The sequence below is a fragment of the Brachionichthys hirsutus genome, chromosome 3, assembly GCF_040956055.1.
Source record: "Brachionichthys hirsutus isolate HB-005 chromosome 3, CSIRO-AGI_Bhir_v1, whole genome shotgun sequence".
NCBI lineage: Eukaryota > Metazoa > Chordata > Actinopteri > Lophiiformes > Brachionichthyidae > Brachionichthys > Brachionichthys hirsutus.
Genome location: NC_090899.1, coordinates 1,442,019 through 1,456,148, shown reverse-complemented (window position 1 = coordinate 1,456,148; position 14,130 = coordinate 1,442,019). Strand labels below are relative to the sequence as shown.

The window sequence follows — 14,130 nt, the reverse complement described above, 5'->3', positions numbered from 1 at the left end:
AGGATGTCAAGTGGCGGCGTCATTTGTATGCCGCGCGCTCCTTTTCCCCGGCCAGGTTAGCCTGAAAGGTTATTTAACACCCCCCCCCCCCCCCCCCCCAGCGATGAGTCACAGACTGAGAGATAGTTGTGATAGAGATTCACTTCGGTACGCTGGGGGGGGCCGGTTGATGTATGGTCATCTCATCCGTCGCCCCCCTCCCCACTCCGTCATGTTCGGAATGAACTCGTGCGGTGAAAATCTGCAGTCTCCTTCGTCTCACCTACACCCCCCCACCCCCACCCCCCCCCGGGGCCCCGTCTTCAGGGATTCAGGAAACCTGCCGCGTCTGTCGGCACAATGGAGCGAGCTCTTCTTCACGCCTTTCGAGTGGCGGATGGCGTCTTCACTTCGGATAAACCTTCCGGTTGTTTCTCCAACTTGGAGCTGCTGATTGGACGAGAAGCCGTTTTGTCTCACCGTCAGACACTTTACGTACGTCGTACCGTCGCCTCGGAAACGGCGTCAATCCCGATCGGATCCTAGAAGAGCAGCACGGCGCCGCTGAAGGTTCGAATCACGCTGTTGAGTCGAGGACGGACGCGCTTTGCTTTGTGTTCGTGTTGATTAACGGTCACTGGAACACGTTTTATCGGTGTTTACGCATCCGTCTGAGAGAAGAGGAAGAAGAGGGGTTCAGATTTAAATGCTGGGACGACCCCCGGTACATAAACCGGGCGGAGCCTTTAGTTCTAAACCTAAACCGTAATGCCTCGCGTTTCCCTCTGGGTTCCGTATCGTTCTGCTTTTATAGCTTTATTTTGTGGTTTATTCTCTGGAGCTGGATAACTCGGCGTCCGTCCATCCGGCCGTCGGGAGCCTGACCGGAATAACGCTCCAACGTTCCCGCATCTGAAACGCTCCTGTCACGGAATCGCTCCGTTCCGTTTCCGTCCTCGCGGCGTCGGGGGAATTGGTTTGAATTGATGAGAATGCTGATCCAGCAGCTCCATCGATCCCCCCCCCGGAGGGCGCCGTGAGGGTCGGCGAGGCAGCCGAAGCGTTTCGTCTTCTTCGTGCCGGTGGCCAAACGGACATTTATGTCGCCGGCGTGACGCCGTTCGGCTGCCTGAAACGGAAGAATTGTAAACGTCAGGTTGTACCGAACGGCTTTACCCTTTTCTGTCACGTTATCACAATGTGTGGGGGGGGGGGGGGGGGGGCAGACCTCCCCCAAGCAGCTCGCTCCCCCTGGGGGGGCCGATCGACACACCCAGCGTCATTTTTCACGGCATCGCCATGAAGCACAGCGGGGGGGGGGGGGGGGGGGGGCATCAATATTCATGAGGGGGAGGAGGAGTGCAGACCGGTGTGTGGGGGAGGGGGGTTACAGGAAGTTGATGAACGCGTCCGCTGGATCATTGTGTTCATTCACGGGGGGGGGGGGGGGGGTTGCTTTGATAACGGCTGCGTTTGACCTTGGATGAATCCGATCTAATCGATGGCTCCTTCCATCGTCACCGCCCGTTATGAATATTGATGAGGTGCAGACCCCCGTATGACGCCCCCCCCCCGACCCGTTCATTAAAATAAAAGACGCTTCATGAAAGCGTTGGCCTCTGGGTCGCGTTGTCGATCAAACGCCACCTCGTCTCCAGAGACGCTTGTGTTTGAGCGTGACAAACGTTTCCACGGAAACAAAGAGACTAATGAGGCTCGCGTGGAAGGAACGTCCTTATTTGGTCTTTTTCCTGAAACCGTGAAAGAAACACACAAAGGAATTTTTCTAAAGTACACCTCTGGAGATCAGCAGCGATGAAACTTCTGAGGTCGGTTTCTCCTCGGCGCCGTTTCCTCGCAGCGTCCCGACGCTTCCACGAAACGGAGCGCTGGAGAAAACGGAAGGTAAAGCGGGAAAAGCGGAAAAGCTAGTCCGGTCGAGGTCCTCCAGACAGTGGAAGAAAAGCCCCACAATGCTTTGCGTAAATGAGAGCTGAAAGGACCTCATTAAACTTCTACTAAATGCACACGAATGTCGGATTAGAATGTTGTAAAGAATAATCTTAATTTCAGCGTTCTGACCCGGAATGAATAAACGATAATAAATGTTTATTTTTGTTTTTTTGTTCTGTCCTACAAACGAGGTCGGGTCTATCGCTGGTCGATGAACACTTTAACGTTCTAAACCGAATTCCAATTTGGAGTCTGGCAGCGAGGGGCGGGGTTAAAAACGTGGTTGAACGTCTGCAGCGTTCCCTCCCCGGGTTTAATCTATCCCTGATGGTTTCCACTGCGCCGCCGCTTTGACGGCGAATGCGTCCCGCCTTGATTCATGCATCGGGATTGGGACCGTGGGCGTACGGCGGCGCGGCGCCGCCATTACTGAATGGTAATCTCAGGCGGAACCAAAGGCAAACGAAACAATCCAATGACTCTGAGGCAAACGTTCCTCTTGGATCCCGTTGCTCCGGTAGCTGGGATCTCAGAGCCTAACACCCCCACCCCCCCCCCCCCCCCCCCCCGCTTCACAGACCACGCTCTTCCCGTTCTGCTGTAAATGATGGAATGAATCCTAACCAGCGAGTAGCATCCCAATAGAGAAGAGGAAATCCCTTTTCCTCTGTGCTGATTCGTTTAACCTGCAGCTGCAGAATCCTGCCATGCCCCCCCCCGCGGGCCCGAGGGGGGGGGGAACGCCATCGAGGGAATCGACCGGCAGAGCGTCGGGCTCTGCAGCAAACCTCGCCGCGCGGCTCGTCCTGATCGCTGACCTTTCAGCGACGCGTCCGCTCCTGCAGCCGCGAAACGACGACGACGACGAGTAACGAGTAACAAGTAACGACTAACAAGTAACGACTAACGAGTAACGACTAACGAGTAATGACTAACTAACGACTAACAAGTAACGACTAACGACTAACTAACGACTAACAAGTAACGAGTAACAAGTAACGACTAACGACTAACTAACGACTAACAAGTAACGAGCAACGACTAACGAGCAACGACTAACAAGTAACGACTAACGAGCAACGACTAACAAGTAACGACTAACGAGTAACAACTAACGACTAACGACTAACAAGTAACGAGTAACGACTAACGACTAACGAGTAACGACTAACGAGTAACGAGGTCTCCACTTATCTGGTTTTTAGAAATAGCAAGCCGGCAGTTTGTGTCTCGGAGGCGAATCTGTTTCCTTTCCTGAAGACGCGTTCCTGCTCATCCGATCTGCTCATCCGATCTGCTCATCCGATCTGCTCCGACTCGTTTTATTCTAGCAATGTTTTTGATTACAACACACACACACACACACTTTCACGCTCGGTTCAGATTGAGCGCCGTCCTTCCCCCTGAGCTCGCAGCAATGCTCCTCCCCAAGTCCTGTTTTCATGACTCGTGATGTTTCCTTCATGCCCGGCTTGTATATTATGCTAATGAGATATATATATATATATATACATATCTTCATTATTCATCTTAAGCTGGAGGCAAACATTTGCACTCATCAGATCCTGGGTGTGTCGTACGGCATGTCGGATGCTCTGCTCTATTTCCAGCGTGAGAGAGAGAGAGAGAGAGAGAGAGAGAGAGAGAGAGAGAGCTTCTTCATACCGGCTGCTGTTTGGGTTGATTTTGACCAGCGTTCGGGGTCGCCCTCCATTGGGGAATAGAATTATCGCTTTGTTTTGGATGGCGTGCGGCCGCCTCCTCCTCCACCGCTTCCCTTGTCGCTGGATAAACCGTCCGGGCAGTAATTGCAGCGTTCATTGTGCAGAGGAACAATAAAAGGCTTGATTTAAAAAGCATTTAAAGAGACAATAAACACAGGAGAACAGAGGCGGAGTCTAAAAAGCACGCCGTGTCGTCGGAGACAAACACAGGAGAACAGAGGGCGGAGTCTAAAAAGTCGTCACTCCGGCAGTTGAGCAGCGCAATGATTGGTCTGGGGGAAAGAAGATTGCTTCATTAAAGTTCCTCTTCTGATAACGGCGGCGGCCGCTCTGATAGGAAGGAGAGAGAGAGAGAGAGGGGGGGGGGGGGGGGGGGGGGGGTCGCTGGGACGGAACCGAAATAATGCGGATAATGGCTTTATTTTCAGCAGCTCCCAAACGTACCGACCCACATGCTCTACTGATCCGCCTCGTTAGCTGCTAACGCTAACGTGGCCGGCTGCTCGCACCGATCTCGGGATCCTCTTCGGTTCCGTTCCTGCCGCGGTTATTTCCGGTTCCCTGCCGCTTGCATTATTTCACCGTTGCCTGTGGACTCGTCTCTGACGTCAGAGCCTTGGTTTATCTTGGTCCGCTCTGGGACGTCACCATCTTGAGATGAAATCATCTTTGATATCTAATCGATGGCGATTACAATCTGTCCGCCTTTGAGTGACGGCTGCCGAACGGCCTCGGCTTCCCCCGGGGGGGGGGGGGGGGGGTCGGTTCTGGGTGAAACGGTAGGTTAGCGATTTTCCCGGGATTATCTCGGCTCTCGCGCTGCAAGATAAAGGTCGTCTCGCGTCGGCACCTTTCCTCTGCAGTCTGTGAATAATGCGGATGATTAAACGCGAGTCTCGTGCGCGGCGCGGCGGGAAGGAAAGGTCATTCAACACACGTGGAAATTATTACCGCGCTCGTCTGCGATTACAGAGCGGGCGGCTCGGATCGTTTCGGGAGCGCGGCCCGGTAGAATCGACAAAGCGGGTTTGTGAAGCGTTCCTTTCCGTCCTGCGAGGATCTCCTTTTCTCTCCGCTCTCGATTAGCTTCCCGTGCTTCTGACGGCGCCGTCGGATCGAGATGTCATTTCAGGATCACTGTAAGTGGAACGAGCACAAAAAAAAAAAAAAAGATGAGCTCGCGTGAGGAGAGCAGAGAGTGAGTAGAAGTGGGACGCGTCGGTCGGGAGACGCTCCGGAAGGGTCGGCGTTCGAGTCGCGCCTCGATCGGTTTTATGATATCAATTGTCAGAATCGCTATTGATTTAGAATTTGTTTGGTTACGTTGTAATCTATCCTCGGACATTCCGCTGTGTTAAACCTGCGTTCGGTAAAATAAACCAGCCGGAGACGGTCTCCTTCCTCCGATTAATCCCATCCAGATTGGGATTATCTGCCTCCATTGGTTGTTTATTGAAACGGGGATCAACTTCGTTGATCCACGGCCGAACGGCGAGGCCATCGCATCCTGAAAACGGCGTCCTTCAGACAGTCGCAACGAAGCAGCACGGGAACGCCTGAGGGGGGGGGGTCGCTAAGCAACCGCCAGCGGTGGCATGCGCATTCAGCTGTTGACCCAGCCTGTATCGGCGGCTCTCGTGTGGCTGTCGGCGGGAAACGCGAGCGATCCGAGCTCCGCCGATCAATGATCAAGTTAGGAAGGGTGTGTTTTTGAAAGGAAAGGAAAGATCACAGTAACAGATTGGTGGACTCGGAACAAAAGGCATCATGGGAACAAGAGTCGACTGTTAATATGGAAATGTCTTTAATTACTGGCCCGATTCCACAGATGTGGCCTCCACTGGCGTCTGTCTTCTATTGGCCACCGGGGGGCAGCACCGCCGGTTCCACGCCGAAAGTAGCCTTGAATTAAAAGCCCTCACGGCGTCAGTAACTTGTCAGAAGCCTGACCCCCCCCCTCAAGTCTCCGCCCCCCTGGGGGGGCCCCGGCGCTGATTAACTCGCTTCCATGTCTTTTGTTTTGCTTTCCCAGCGCCGGCCCCAAAGGAGACAACATCTACGAGTGGAGGTCGACCATCCTGGGACCCCCCGGCTCCGTCTACGAGGGGGGGGTCTTCTTCCTGGACATCGCCTTCACGCCGGACTACCCGTTCAAACCCCCCAAGGTCAGCCGCCAGTTTGTTTGTTTTATGGTTAAGGAATCTAAAAACAGAGACGGAGGAAAACCCGGAATATTCCGGAAATGGGCTGAGAGTCCGTCGTTTCCCGTTTCCGGACACGTGGGGTCTCCCTTTGGTTTTCGGGGTACCCCGTTACCCTTCCCCCCCCCCCCCCCCCCCCCCCCCGTCCTATTTCCCGTCCTTTGTGCTGTGGAAGCTCCGGCTCCGTGTTTGACAGCAGACTCAAACAAATCCACGGGCTCCGGCCCAGCGCTCGGTCGCCGGGGGCACTCGAGTGTTTCTGCCCCCCCCCCTCCAACATGCTGTGATCTGCAGGCAACCCCCCCCCCCCACACACACACACCAAACCCTTCGGAGCCGCCGTCCACAATGGCCTCGGCTCGGGACTCTTGGATCAAGAACCCGATTTAAAATCTGAAGGAAACTGGAGCCGACGAGGTGCGGGTTATTTATAGATTCCTGCCCTGCGTGATTTTGGGAATGCTGAGGCTCGTCGGAGGCTTCCTCGGGAAGGTCGGGGTCAGGAAGGCCAGATGTTGGTGATTGGTCCAGACACTTGACGCCAAAAAACCGCCCCAGATGTCGAGCTCCCGTCCACGACTGGCTGGTTGTAAGATGAATATAAACGTTTTGTTGCGCTGGGTTCCAGATTTCAGTGTGATTTTACACTGTGCTGCCCCCTGCTGGTCAGACCGCTGAAGTTTTCCTTCCATCAGACGGAATAACTGCCCCTTTTAAACCAGCAAGCGTGTTTTTTTATTATTTATTATGTTTCCTAATAGCGCTCCGAGTCTCTCGGCTGAGCTTGGAGAGACTCGTCGAAGTTATTGATCACTGATCCTGAATCGATTGGAGGTCAGGTCATTTCAACTCGGACGCTAATCGGCTCGTCTGGAAGCCGTAGTTCCACGTTCAGGAAAAAGCCGCTGAGCTGCGCTCGGTTCCAAGCTAAGCTACGCTAATCGTCCGATGACGTCATCGCGCTCGTTTCCCCGTGTGTCGCGAGCCAGAGCGGCGTAAACGCTCCGCCGTCGTGTCTGCAGGTGACGTTCCGTACGAGGATCTATCACTGCAACATCAACAGTCAGGGCGTGATCTGTCTGGACATCCTGAAGGACAACTGGAGCCCCGCCCTCACCATCTCCAAGGTGCTGCTGTCCATCTGCTCCCTGCTCACAGACTGCAACCCAGGTAGGAGCGTCAGCTAGCAGCGTTAGCACGCCGTCAGCTAGCGGCGTTCATCGTCCCAGACTCGACTCTTCGGTTCTGCTCAGTCCGGGCGGCCATTGTTTCCCCGGGCTGGACGCTGGCAGATGTTTGATCCGGGGGGGGGCTAATGTTAGCATTTCTATGACGGTTCACGTAGAAATCTAAACGCCGCACACGTCTTCCTCTCACCTGTATATGTTTTCATGACCCCCCCCCCCCCCAAAAAAGCAAAGCCTCTTTGCTGAAACCTCAGCTGTGAGCTATTCTACGCTTAGCATCCCGATTAGCATCCCCCTCGGACGAGCTGTGACGCCGGCTAGCTTAGTTAGCGAGCGTGGCCTGTGACGGCGTCTGATTTATTTTAATGGGACGACGGTTGAGAGGAAACCACGGGGGGGCGATGTTTGAACGCCGACGCGACCGTGATGAGGACACGCCGATGATGATGATGATGCGTCTGTTTCAGCCGACCCTCTGGTGGGGAGCATCGCCACACAGTACCTGACCAACAGAACGGAGCATGACAGAATAGCCAAGCAATGGACGAAGAGATACGCCACCTAGAGGCCGCGCCGCCGCCGGACGCCCCCCGCCGCCGCCTCCTCCTCCTCACCCTCACCGTACCTCTCTCTACCTCTCGCTCTCACCCATAGTCTGTCAAAGCACATTCACTAAGTGCAACGGTATACCTGTCCTCCTCCTGCTCCTCTTCCTCCTCCACTTTAACGTTTTATCTACCTTTTCTGTGTTAAGAAAGAAAAAAACAACAACAATATGTTCTTTGTTCCTTGTTGACTTGAAAGCTTCTTTTTTATACAAAGAGTAGGTTGGGATTTTTATTTTCCAATATCTGAATGTTGGAAGTATTGTATTGGAGAAAAAAAAAACAACAACACAGAATATTATAATTATCCTACGCAGTGTCCTCCAGCTATACTGTATGTATTCTCATTTCCATAGTGGCACCTGGAACAAACATGCAGAAGATATGCCTTTACTTTCCTTGTTTTTTTTGTTTGTTTGTTTGTTGTTCCGTGTTTGTCATCCATACGTTAATCTGCATGGAACGGGAAGGTTTGCGTCAATTGATCCTTCATGCTTTTTAACTTCTTCTTATTTTGTTTGTACTGTATGTATTTTTTCAAAGGCTTTTGAGGCAGACCGCAAAAGTATAGGTCTGCCTGTGAAAGAGGCAGGACTTGTATATTTACTGGCTACCCGCCACCTCTGCAATTGCAGAGTGGTTTGTTGTGCACTTGTATTACTGAAGCACCCAATAAAACACGCTGTGGTTGGCTTGTGAGAAAAAACGCCCGCCTCTGTCTGGGATTTGTCTTCGTCTGCAGCTCCTCCTCCTCCTCGTGAATATTTATGCTCGGACGTCTGATGATAAATCCACAGGTAAGTCATTTTTTGGCTTTATAAATTAATCATACAACAAAAGAAGAAAAAAAAGAACCGTGTCGGCGCCTCTTTCTGCATTACAGATGTGATGTTCCAGTTTGGATCCTGGAGCAAACGGAATTTACAGAAAACCCATTTTTGCATTTTCACGAAGGCTCCCATTGGCCGGTGGTGTGCATAAATAATGAGCGAGCCATTTGCCTGCAAGACGGCAACCCGCAGGCTGCTGGCCAAACCGGAGTAAAGTCTCTGAGCCTGCATAAACGCGCCGCTGAAATAACACCGGATAAATATTCACCTAAGACTCGAGGACGGGATTAAGCTGCTGCAGCGTGACATGAATTAATCGGCATTTACTAAGACTTAAAATCTATATCATCTTTCCCCTTTATGGCTCCTTGAGGTCTGGGCAACACGATAATGGAGCACAGATGTCGTAATTTAATCCCACGCTGCGCCCTGTGGATGCATTCAGTGTAACAGGCAGATTCATGCCTTTCTCCTCTGTTTAAATTGAAAGATGGAGTATCCTTAAGAGGGCTTGAAAGATGAGCGCACAGCAGGGGGTGGGGGTGGGGGGGGGTCGCAGATTGACACGATCAACCCTTTGTGGTCAATCGCCTTCCAGCAGGTAGCGGTAGCCTCCACGCTGAACCACAGGCCGGTTCATCTGACAAATGACTTCACGTGGAGTTTATTGCTAATTGCACTTTGTGACGACGGTGCAAAGAATCAGCGTTGACTTTTAATTCAAAGAATACAAGCAGATCCACATCATCGCCGTCCGGGACGTCCAAACGCCTCGGGAGGCTGCGTGCCGCGAGGATCTTCATCGTACTCTGACCGTGTAATAAAACCTGAGGCTTGAGTCATTCTCCATGATGGCAGTTTAAGTGCTTTACGATGTCTGTGGCCGGTGAGGCAAGACTTTAGTCATAGTTCAAGCCGAGTAGATTATAATCCACGAGTGTAGTAAACACATTACGCTTTACAAATTTCATTTTTTACATTTGTTAACATCAACCCGTATCACTTCTGGAAAATCATTTTCCTTCATTAAGTCATGTTGAATTTGAATGGCATGCTCCTGTGTTTTAATTCAGATCAATACTAAAATTAATCTTTCATTCATTTTTTTTTAATGCACAATGCTTTAACCAGAACACGACCTCTGTGGCATGGTTTGCATTCAGGTCTGAATAAAGTTTTATTTTGTTTTTGTTTTTAAAGTAATGATCTAAACTGGCTGGTGTGGTGCGCTAATATGAATAATAAAGATCTTAAAACGGGCTTGAAGATGCTGAATTGTTAGGGTGGACTGTTCAGCACGTGTCAGACATTTTTGACGAGGGGGGGGCTGCTCTCCTGCAGCGCTTCACATCTAGCACCGCCCCTGCACTCAGGTAAATTTTAGAGAACATTGAATTTAACCACCTTGACCTGCTGTTACATGAACGCGCGCCTTCAACGTGAACGCGGAACAAATATCCACATCCAAAGCATAAAGCAAAATCAGTTCCAGTAATCACAAACAAATTAATCAAGCACTAATCGATATGGAGGCTGTTCCATTCCCAGAGTAGGACCGGGGCCGGCCAGCCCACTGCAGCCGCGGTAGGCTACTTCCTTCCGCAGAGGGCGACAGGCACCAGCCGAGCCGAGACTGTGGCGGAGGTCCAGACACAATAGACTGGGTAAGTTCGATTCCCGGGCGAAATGGATGATTTACGGTCTATATTTCTACGAGCGGTCGCAGCGCACGGGTCCGGTCCGCTGCCTGCGACCGATTCCCGGTGAGGTCGAGCGTCGGCTCGTCGCGAAAAAGACGATGAAACAAACGAGACGGTCGGGGTTAGTCGGTCGCACGGAAAAAGGGCCCCGGCTATCTGCTGGATCCGAGCGGTTCATGGCTGCCTTTTAACGCTTCGCTGTCACGTTCAAGCCTTCGGCCACATCTTCCAGCCGCCGTTTCAACACACGCTGACGCAACGTTTGCGTTTCAGGCGACTGACGTGCGCATTTACAGCACAGTTTCACGGTTATCGCTCCATTTGTAAAAGGATGCTCAGCGAGCAGCTTCACGCTGCTTGGCTCCAGGAAGTAGTCGGCACCCCTGAAGTCGTTGGGCCCCGAGTGTTTATTGTGGGTGGGGAGAGAGAGGGGGGCGGTGTTTGCAGGTAGCATTAGCTGTTTGCTAAACTGTCATCCATAACCACGAGCTGGTTAAAGCCGGACATTAGTTAGAAGTCGGTTAGTTTATGTGGTTTGGGGAGTAGTTAACTCCTGGGCTCGTAGCTAGCTGGTCGGCTAACGGAAGGGTTAGCTAACATTAATTATTTGGAGAATGCACCGCTGTGGCTAACAGCTCGGCTAGCTAGCTAGCACCCCTATCTATCTAAAGCTCGGCTAGCTAGCACCGCTGGGGCTAACAGCTAGCACCCCTATCTGTCTAAAGCTCGGCTAGCTAGCACCGCTGGGGCTAACAGCTCGGCTAGCTAGCACCACTATCTCTCTAAAAGGGTTTATTCATCCCGGCTTGATGACAATCTCTGTTATAAAACTGGTTTTACAGCTTTACAGGTTTCTGATTAAGACGTCACGCTTTTTTTTTTATTATTATTATTAATTATTTGAAAATAGAGGATTATTAGAGAAGCAGCCATGGTATCTTTATCTTTTTGTTTTAAATCCACCTGCACTTGTTAGACTAACACACCTTTAACGAACGAAGCCTGAAGGCCGGGAGGAAAACGCGTCTGACCCGGTGCCGAGCAACAGGTCACCCGGGTCGACTCAGAACCGGGATCCACGACATCGCCTGGCCACCGAAAACCCGCCGGGTCGGTCGAAGGATCGGGTGCCGCATTCCTCACGGCAGCTCCAGGTCGTTCCGACTGAAGAGCAGGTCGCCATCCCACACGATGACATCATCCGGAGGTCGCACCGGTCCATGGGGAGGAGGATTACTCCTCTAATTAAAGCCGACGTTTTCGTCACTCCTGCAACTCATTAAATTCATCATTGTATGTTAATAAGGGACAAAAATCCAGCTTATTTTCCTACAGCGGTGCATTTAGTTCCCTATATACATATAATATATATATATACATATAATTATATACATATAATATATATATGTATCGCTCCTCCTGCTCCGCTCGCAGCCGGGCTGTCGTTCAGCTTGTTCTCCCGTCTCGTCTTCCGCCCCAGGTCCCGGTTCTTCTGTATTCCAGACCGGTATGTCGGATGAGGATTCTCGTGCCAGCACCAGCTCGTCTTCGTCGCCGCCTTCCTCCAGCCAAACCAGACAGAGGGACACGCTTTGCAAGAAGAAACGGGAGAGCAAAGCCAGCATGAGCAAGACCTCCAAGCTGCTCTCTACCAGCGCCAAAAGGTCGCGATCAGAGCCCAGAGCGTTCTGGTGATGATGATGATGATGATGATTCGAACCTAAACCTAAACCTAAACCTAAACCTAACTCGGTTCCTCCTGCCTGCAGGATTCAGAAAGAGTTGGCCGACATCACGCTGGACCCGCCCCCCAACTGCAGGTGAGCTCCGGGGTGAGCTGTGGGTCGGTATCTTAGCAACGGGAACGGTTGGAATGTTGAACGCATCAAAGCTTATCGGTAGTGTTCGAGTCAGGAAGAAGACGTCTCCTGATTGGGCGAGTTCGTTCTGTCTGTGCCTTAGAGGCGTCGGGTTTCACAAAGTCCTGCTCGTAGGCAAAGTCGGCCTGAGCTGTCGGGAGGATGAAAACTGCCTCTGGGCCCCGAACGCACCGTTCGGCGCAGGGAAGGTCGACGTTCTGCCGGAGCGATGCTGAGGCTCCGCCCATCGTCCGAGCTTCACGCTGATCGGAAAACCGGATCAATACTGTTATGTCTTGTACGCGTGACCCCCCCCCCCTCACACACACACACACACACGTCCTACATGTGAGCGGGATAACGGCCGGGCTGCTCCGAGGTTAAATCGATGCAGATCCCAGATCGGTGTCACGGAGGCGTTCAAGGCCAGCGGTAAAATAAGCGTTCGTTCATTCGCTTTCCGCTTCCGTCTCCAGCGCTGGCCCAAAAGGAGACAACATCTATGAGTGGAGGTCGACCATCCTGGGACCGCCGGGCTCCGTCTACGAGGGGGGGGTCTTCTTCCTGGACATCGCCTTCACGCCGGACTACCCGTTCAAACCCCCCAAGGTACAGACAGAGGCTTCAGACGCTTAAAATAACGGCGGCGGTAAAGAATCCGTGCGTCCAACAGGACGGAGAAGGAGGGGGGGGGCGTGTTTTTGTCAGCTGCTAAAGTGGGTTGCCACGGTAACTCGGGCGCGAGCGTGACCGGCCCAGCTCCAAAGATAGCCTTTTAAAAAGATTTTGAGTTTCCGCCGTCGTGTCTGCAGGTGACGTTCCGTACGAGGATCTATCACTGCAACATCAACAGTCAGGGCGTGATCTGTCTGGACATCCTGAAGGACAACTGGAGCCCCGCCCTCACCATCTCCAAGGTGCTGCTGTCCATCTGCTCCCTGCTCACAGACTGCAACCCAGGTAGGAGCGTCAGCTAGCGGCGTAGCGGCGCGAACAAACGGGCGCTTCGATCGTGGAAGCTCTTCCTCTCGAGCCGGTCGTAGATTAGCAATAATCCGAGCGGCGCCTCTGCTAATCTGTATTTGCCGTCTCTCTCTGACCTGCGACCTCCATTTTCCTTCCAGCCGACCCCCTGGTGGGAAGCATCGCCACCCAGTACACGACGAACAGAGCGGAACACGACCGAACGGCCAAACAGTGGACAAAGAGATACGCCACATAGACCCAGAGAGGATGACGGGGGGAAGAGGAGGAGGAAGAGGAGGGGGAGGAGGGGGGATTGTTTGTATCTCAGATTTTTAGTACTTTATTGTCTGGTTTATTTTCTGCTTCCTGATTAAGTTATCTCTGCAAATATGGTAATAAAGGACCACAATGGAAAGGAAGTTGTTATTTCTTGTTTCTAATGGCGGCGTGTCGAAGCGTCGCCTCAGACCGGGGGGGGGCAGATCCTTCTGTGGGGGGGTCCGTCCTTTGTTAGCGCTCTAGCTGCTGAACCCGAGCAGCGACGGCACGTCGTCTGTTTGTTTGCTCCTCGCCCTGCTTCTGACCTATTTATCCTGAGGTCAAAGGTCACGATGGCATTACTGTTCCGCTTCAGATAAAGCCTCTCGGCGTTACTCGGGTTGTTTTCAGCTTCCAATACAACAGCAAGGTCAAAGCGCTACGTTTAGCCTACGTTCTCCAGGTCAAAGGTCATACCCCCCCCCCCGCTCTCAAGGGGGTTCTGTTCGATTCCTAAGTTGTTGCAGCACAATGTAATGGAATCAAATGTTCCCGTCGTGTGTTTGTGTGGCAGCTCATTAACAATCCTTGTCCTTGTTTATGTTTTGGTCGTATGCTCCAAGCTCCGCCCTCTTTGTGTGAGCACACATGGGGGTAACCCGAGTCTTCTTAGCGTGTTGAGAGGCTGCATCCATGTGACCGCCGAGCCAGCCCGCAATGAAACGAGACACGCAGCGTTAAAAATCTCTCGTCAGCAAATGTAAATGTCAGCGGCGGTAAATGTGAGCGACGGCGTGCGGTGGAGGCGGGGCTTCACCAAAGGCCAGGGTGCCATAAAGGTATTGCAAGACACTAAAATAAATGAGTG

At 52.3% G+C, this 14,130-nt stretch overlaps 2 protein-coding genes across 2 annotated transcripts in view; both read left to right on the top strand.

The window, feature by feature from the left end:
• Positions 1-8,343, top strand: part of LOC137917828 (ubiquitin-conjugating enzyme E2 E2) — a 10,794-nt gene extending 2,451 nt beyond the window's left edge. The window contains exons 4-6 of the mRNA XM_068760563.1: positions 5,689-5,821; positions 6,880-7,027; positions 7,512-8,343. Coding sequence (XP_068616664.1) covers positions 5,689-5,821; positions 6,880-7,027; positions 7,512-7,609 — 379 coding nt within the window. The 3' untranslated portion in view covers positions 7,610-8,343. The remainder of the gene's footprint in view (positions 1-5,688; positions 5,822-6,879; positions 7,028-7,511) is intronic.
• A 1,751-nt stretch (positions 8,344-10,094) lies between these two features.
• On the top strand, positions 10,095-13,300 carry LOC137917839 (ubiquitin-conjugating enzyme E2 E1). The gene is made up of 6 exons (XM_068760576.1): positions 10,095-10,143; positions 11,660-11,843; positions 11,949-11,999; positions 12,515-12,647; positions 12,851-12,998; positions 13,163-13,300. The coding sequence occupies exons 2-6, from the start codon at positions 11,689-11,691 to the stop codon at positions 13,258-13,260; spliced, it is 585 nt and encodes a 194-aa protein (XP_068616677.1). The 5' UTR covers positions 10,095-10,143; positions 11,660-11,688; the 3' UTR covers positions 13,261-13,300.
• Positions 13,301-14,130: the final 830 nt, after the last annotated feature.

Bases quoted from the DNA above. Each gene is read 5' to 3' on its own strand.
- LOC137917839 (XM_068760576.1), top strand. From the start codon at position 11,689: ATGTCGGATGAGGATTCTCGTGCCAGCACCAGCTCGTCTTCGTCGCCG. The intron at 11,844-11,948 runs GTCGCGATCAGA...TCCTGCCTGCAG, and splicing joins CTCTCTACCAGCGCCAAAAG to GATTCAGAAAGAGTTGGCCG. The intron at 12,648-12,850 runs GTACAGACAGAG...TCGTGTCTGCAG, and splicing joins ACCCGTTCAAACCCCCCAAG to GTGACGTTCCGTACGAGGAT.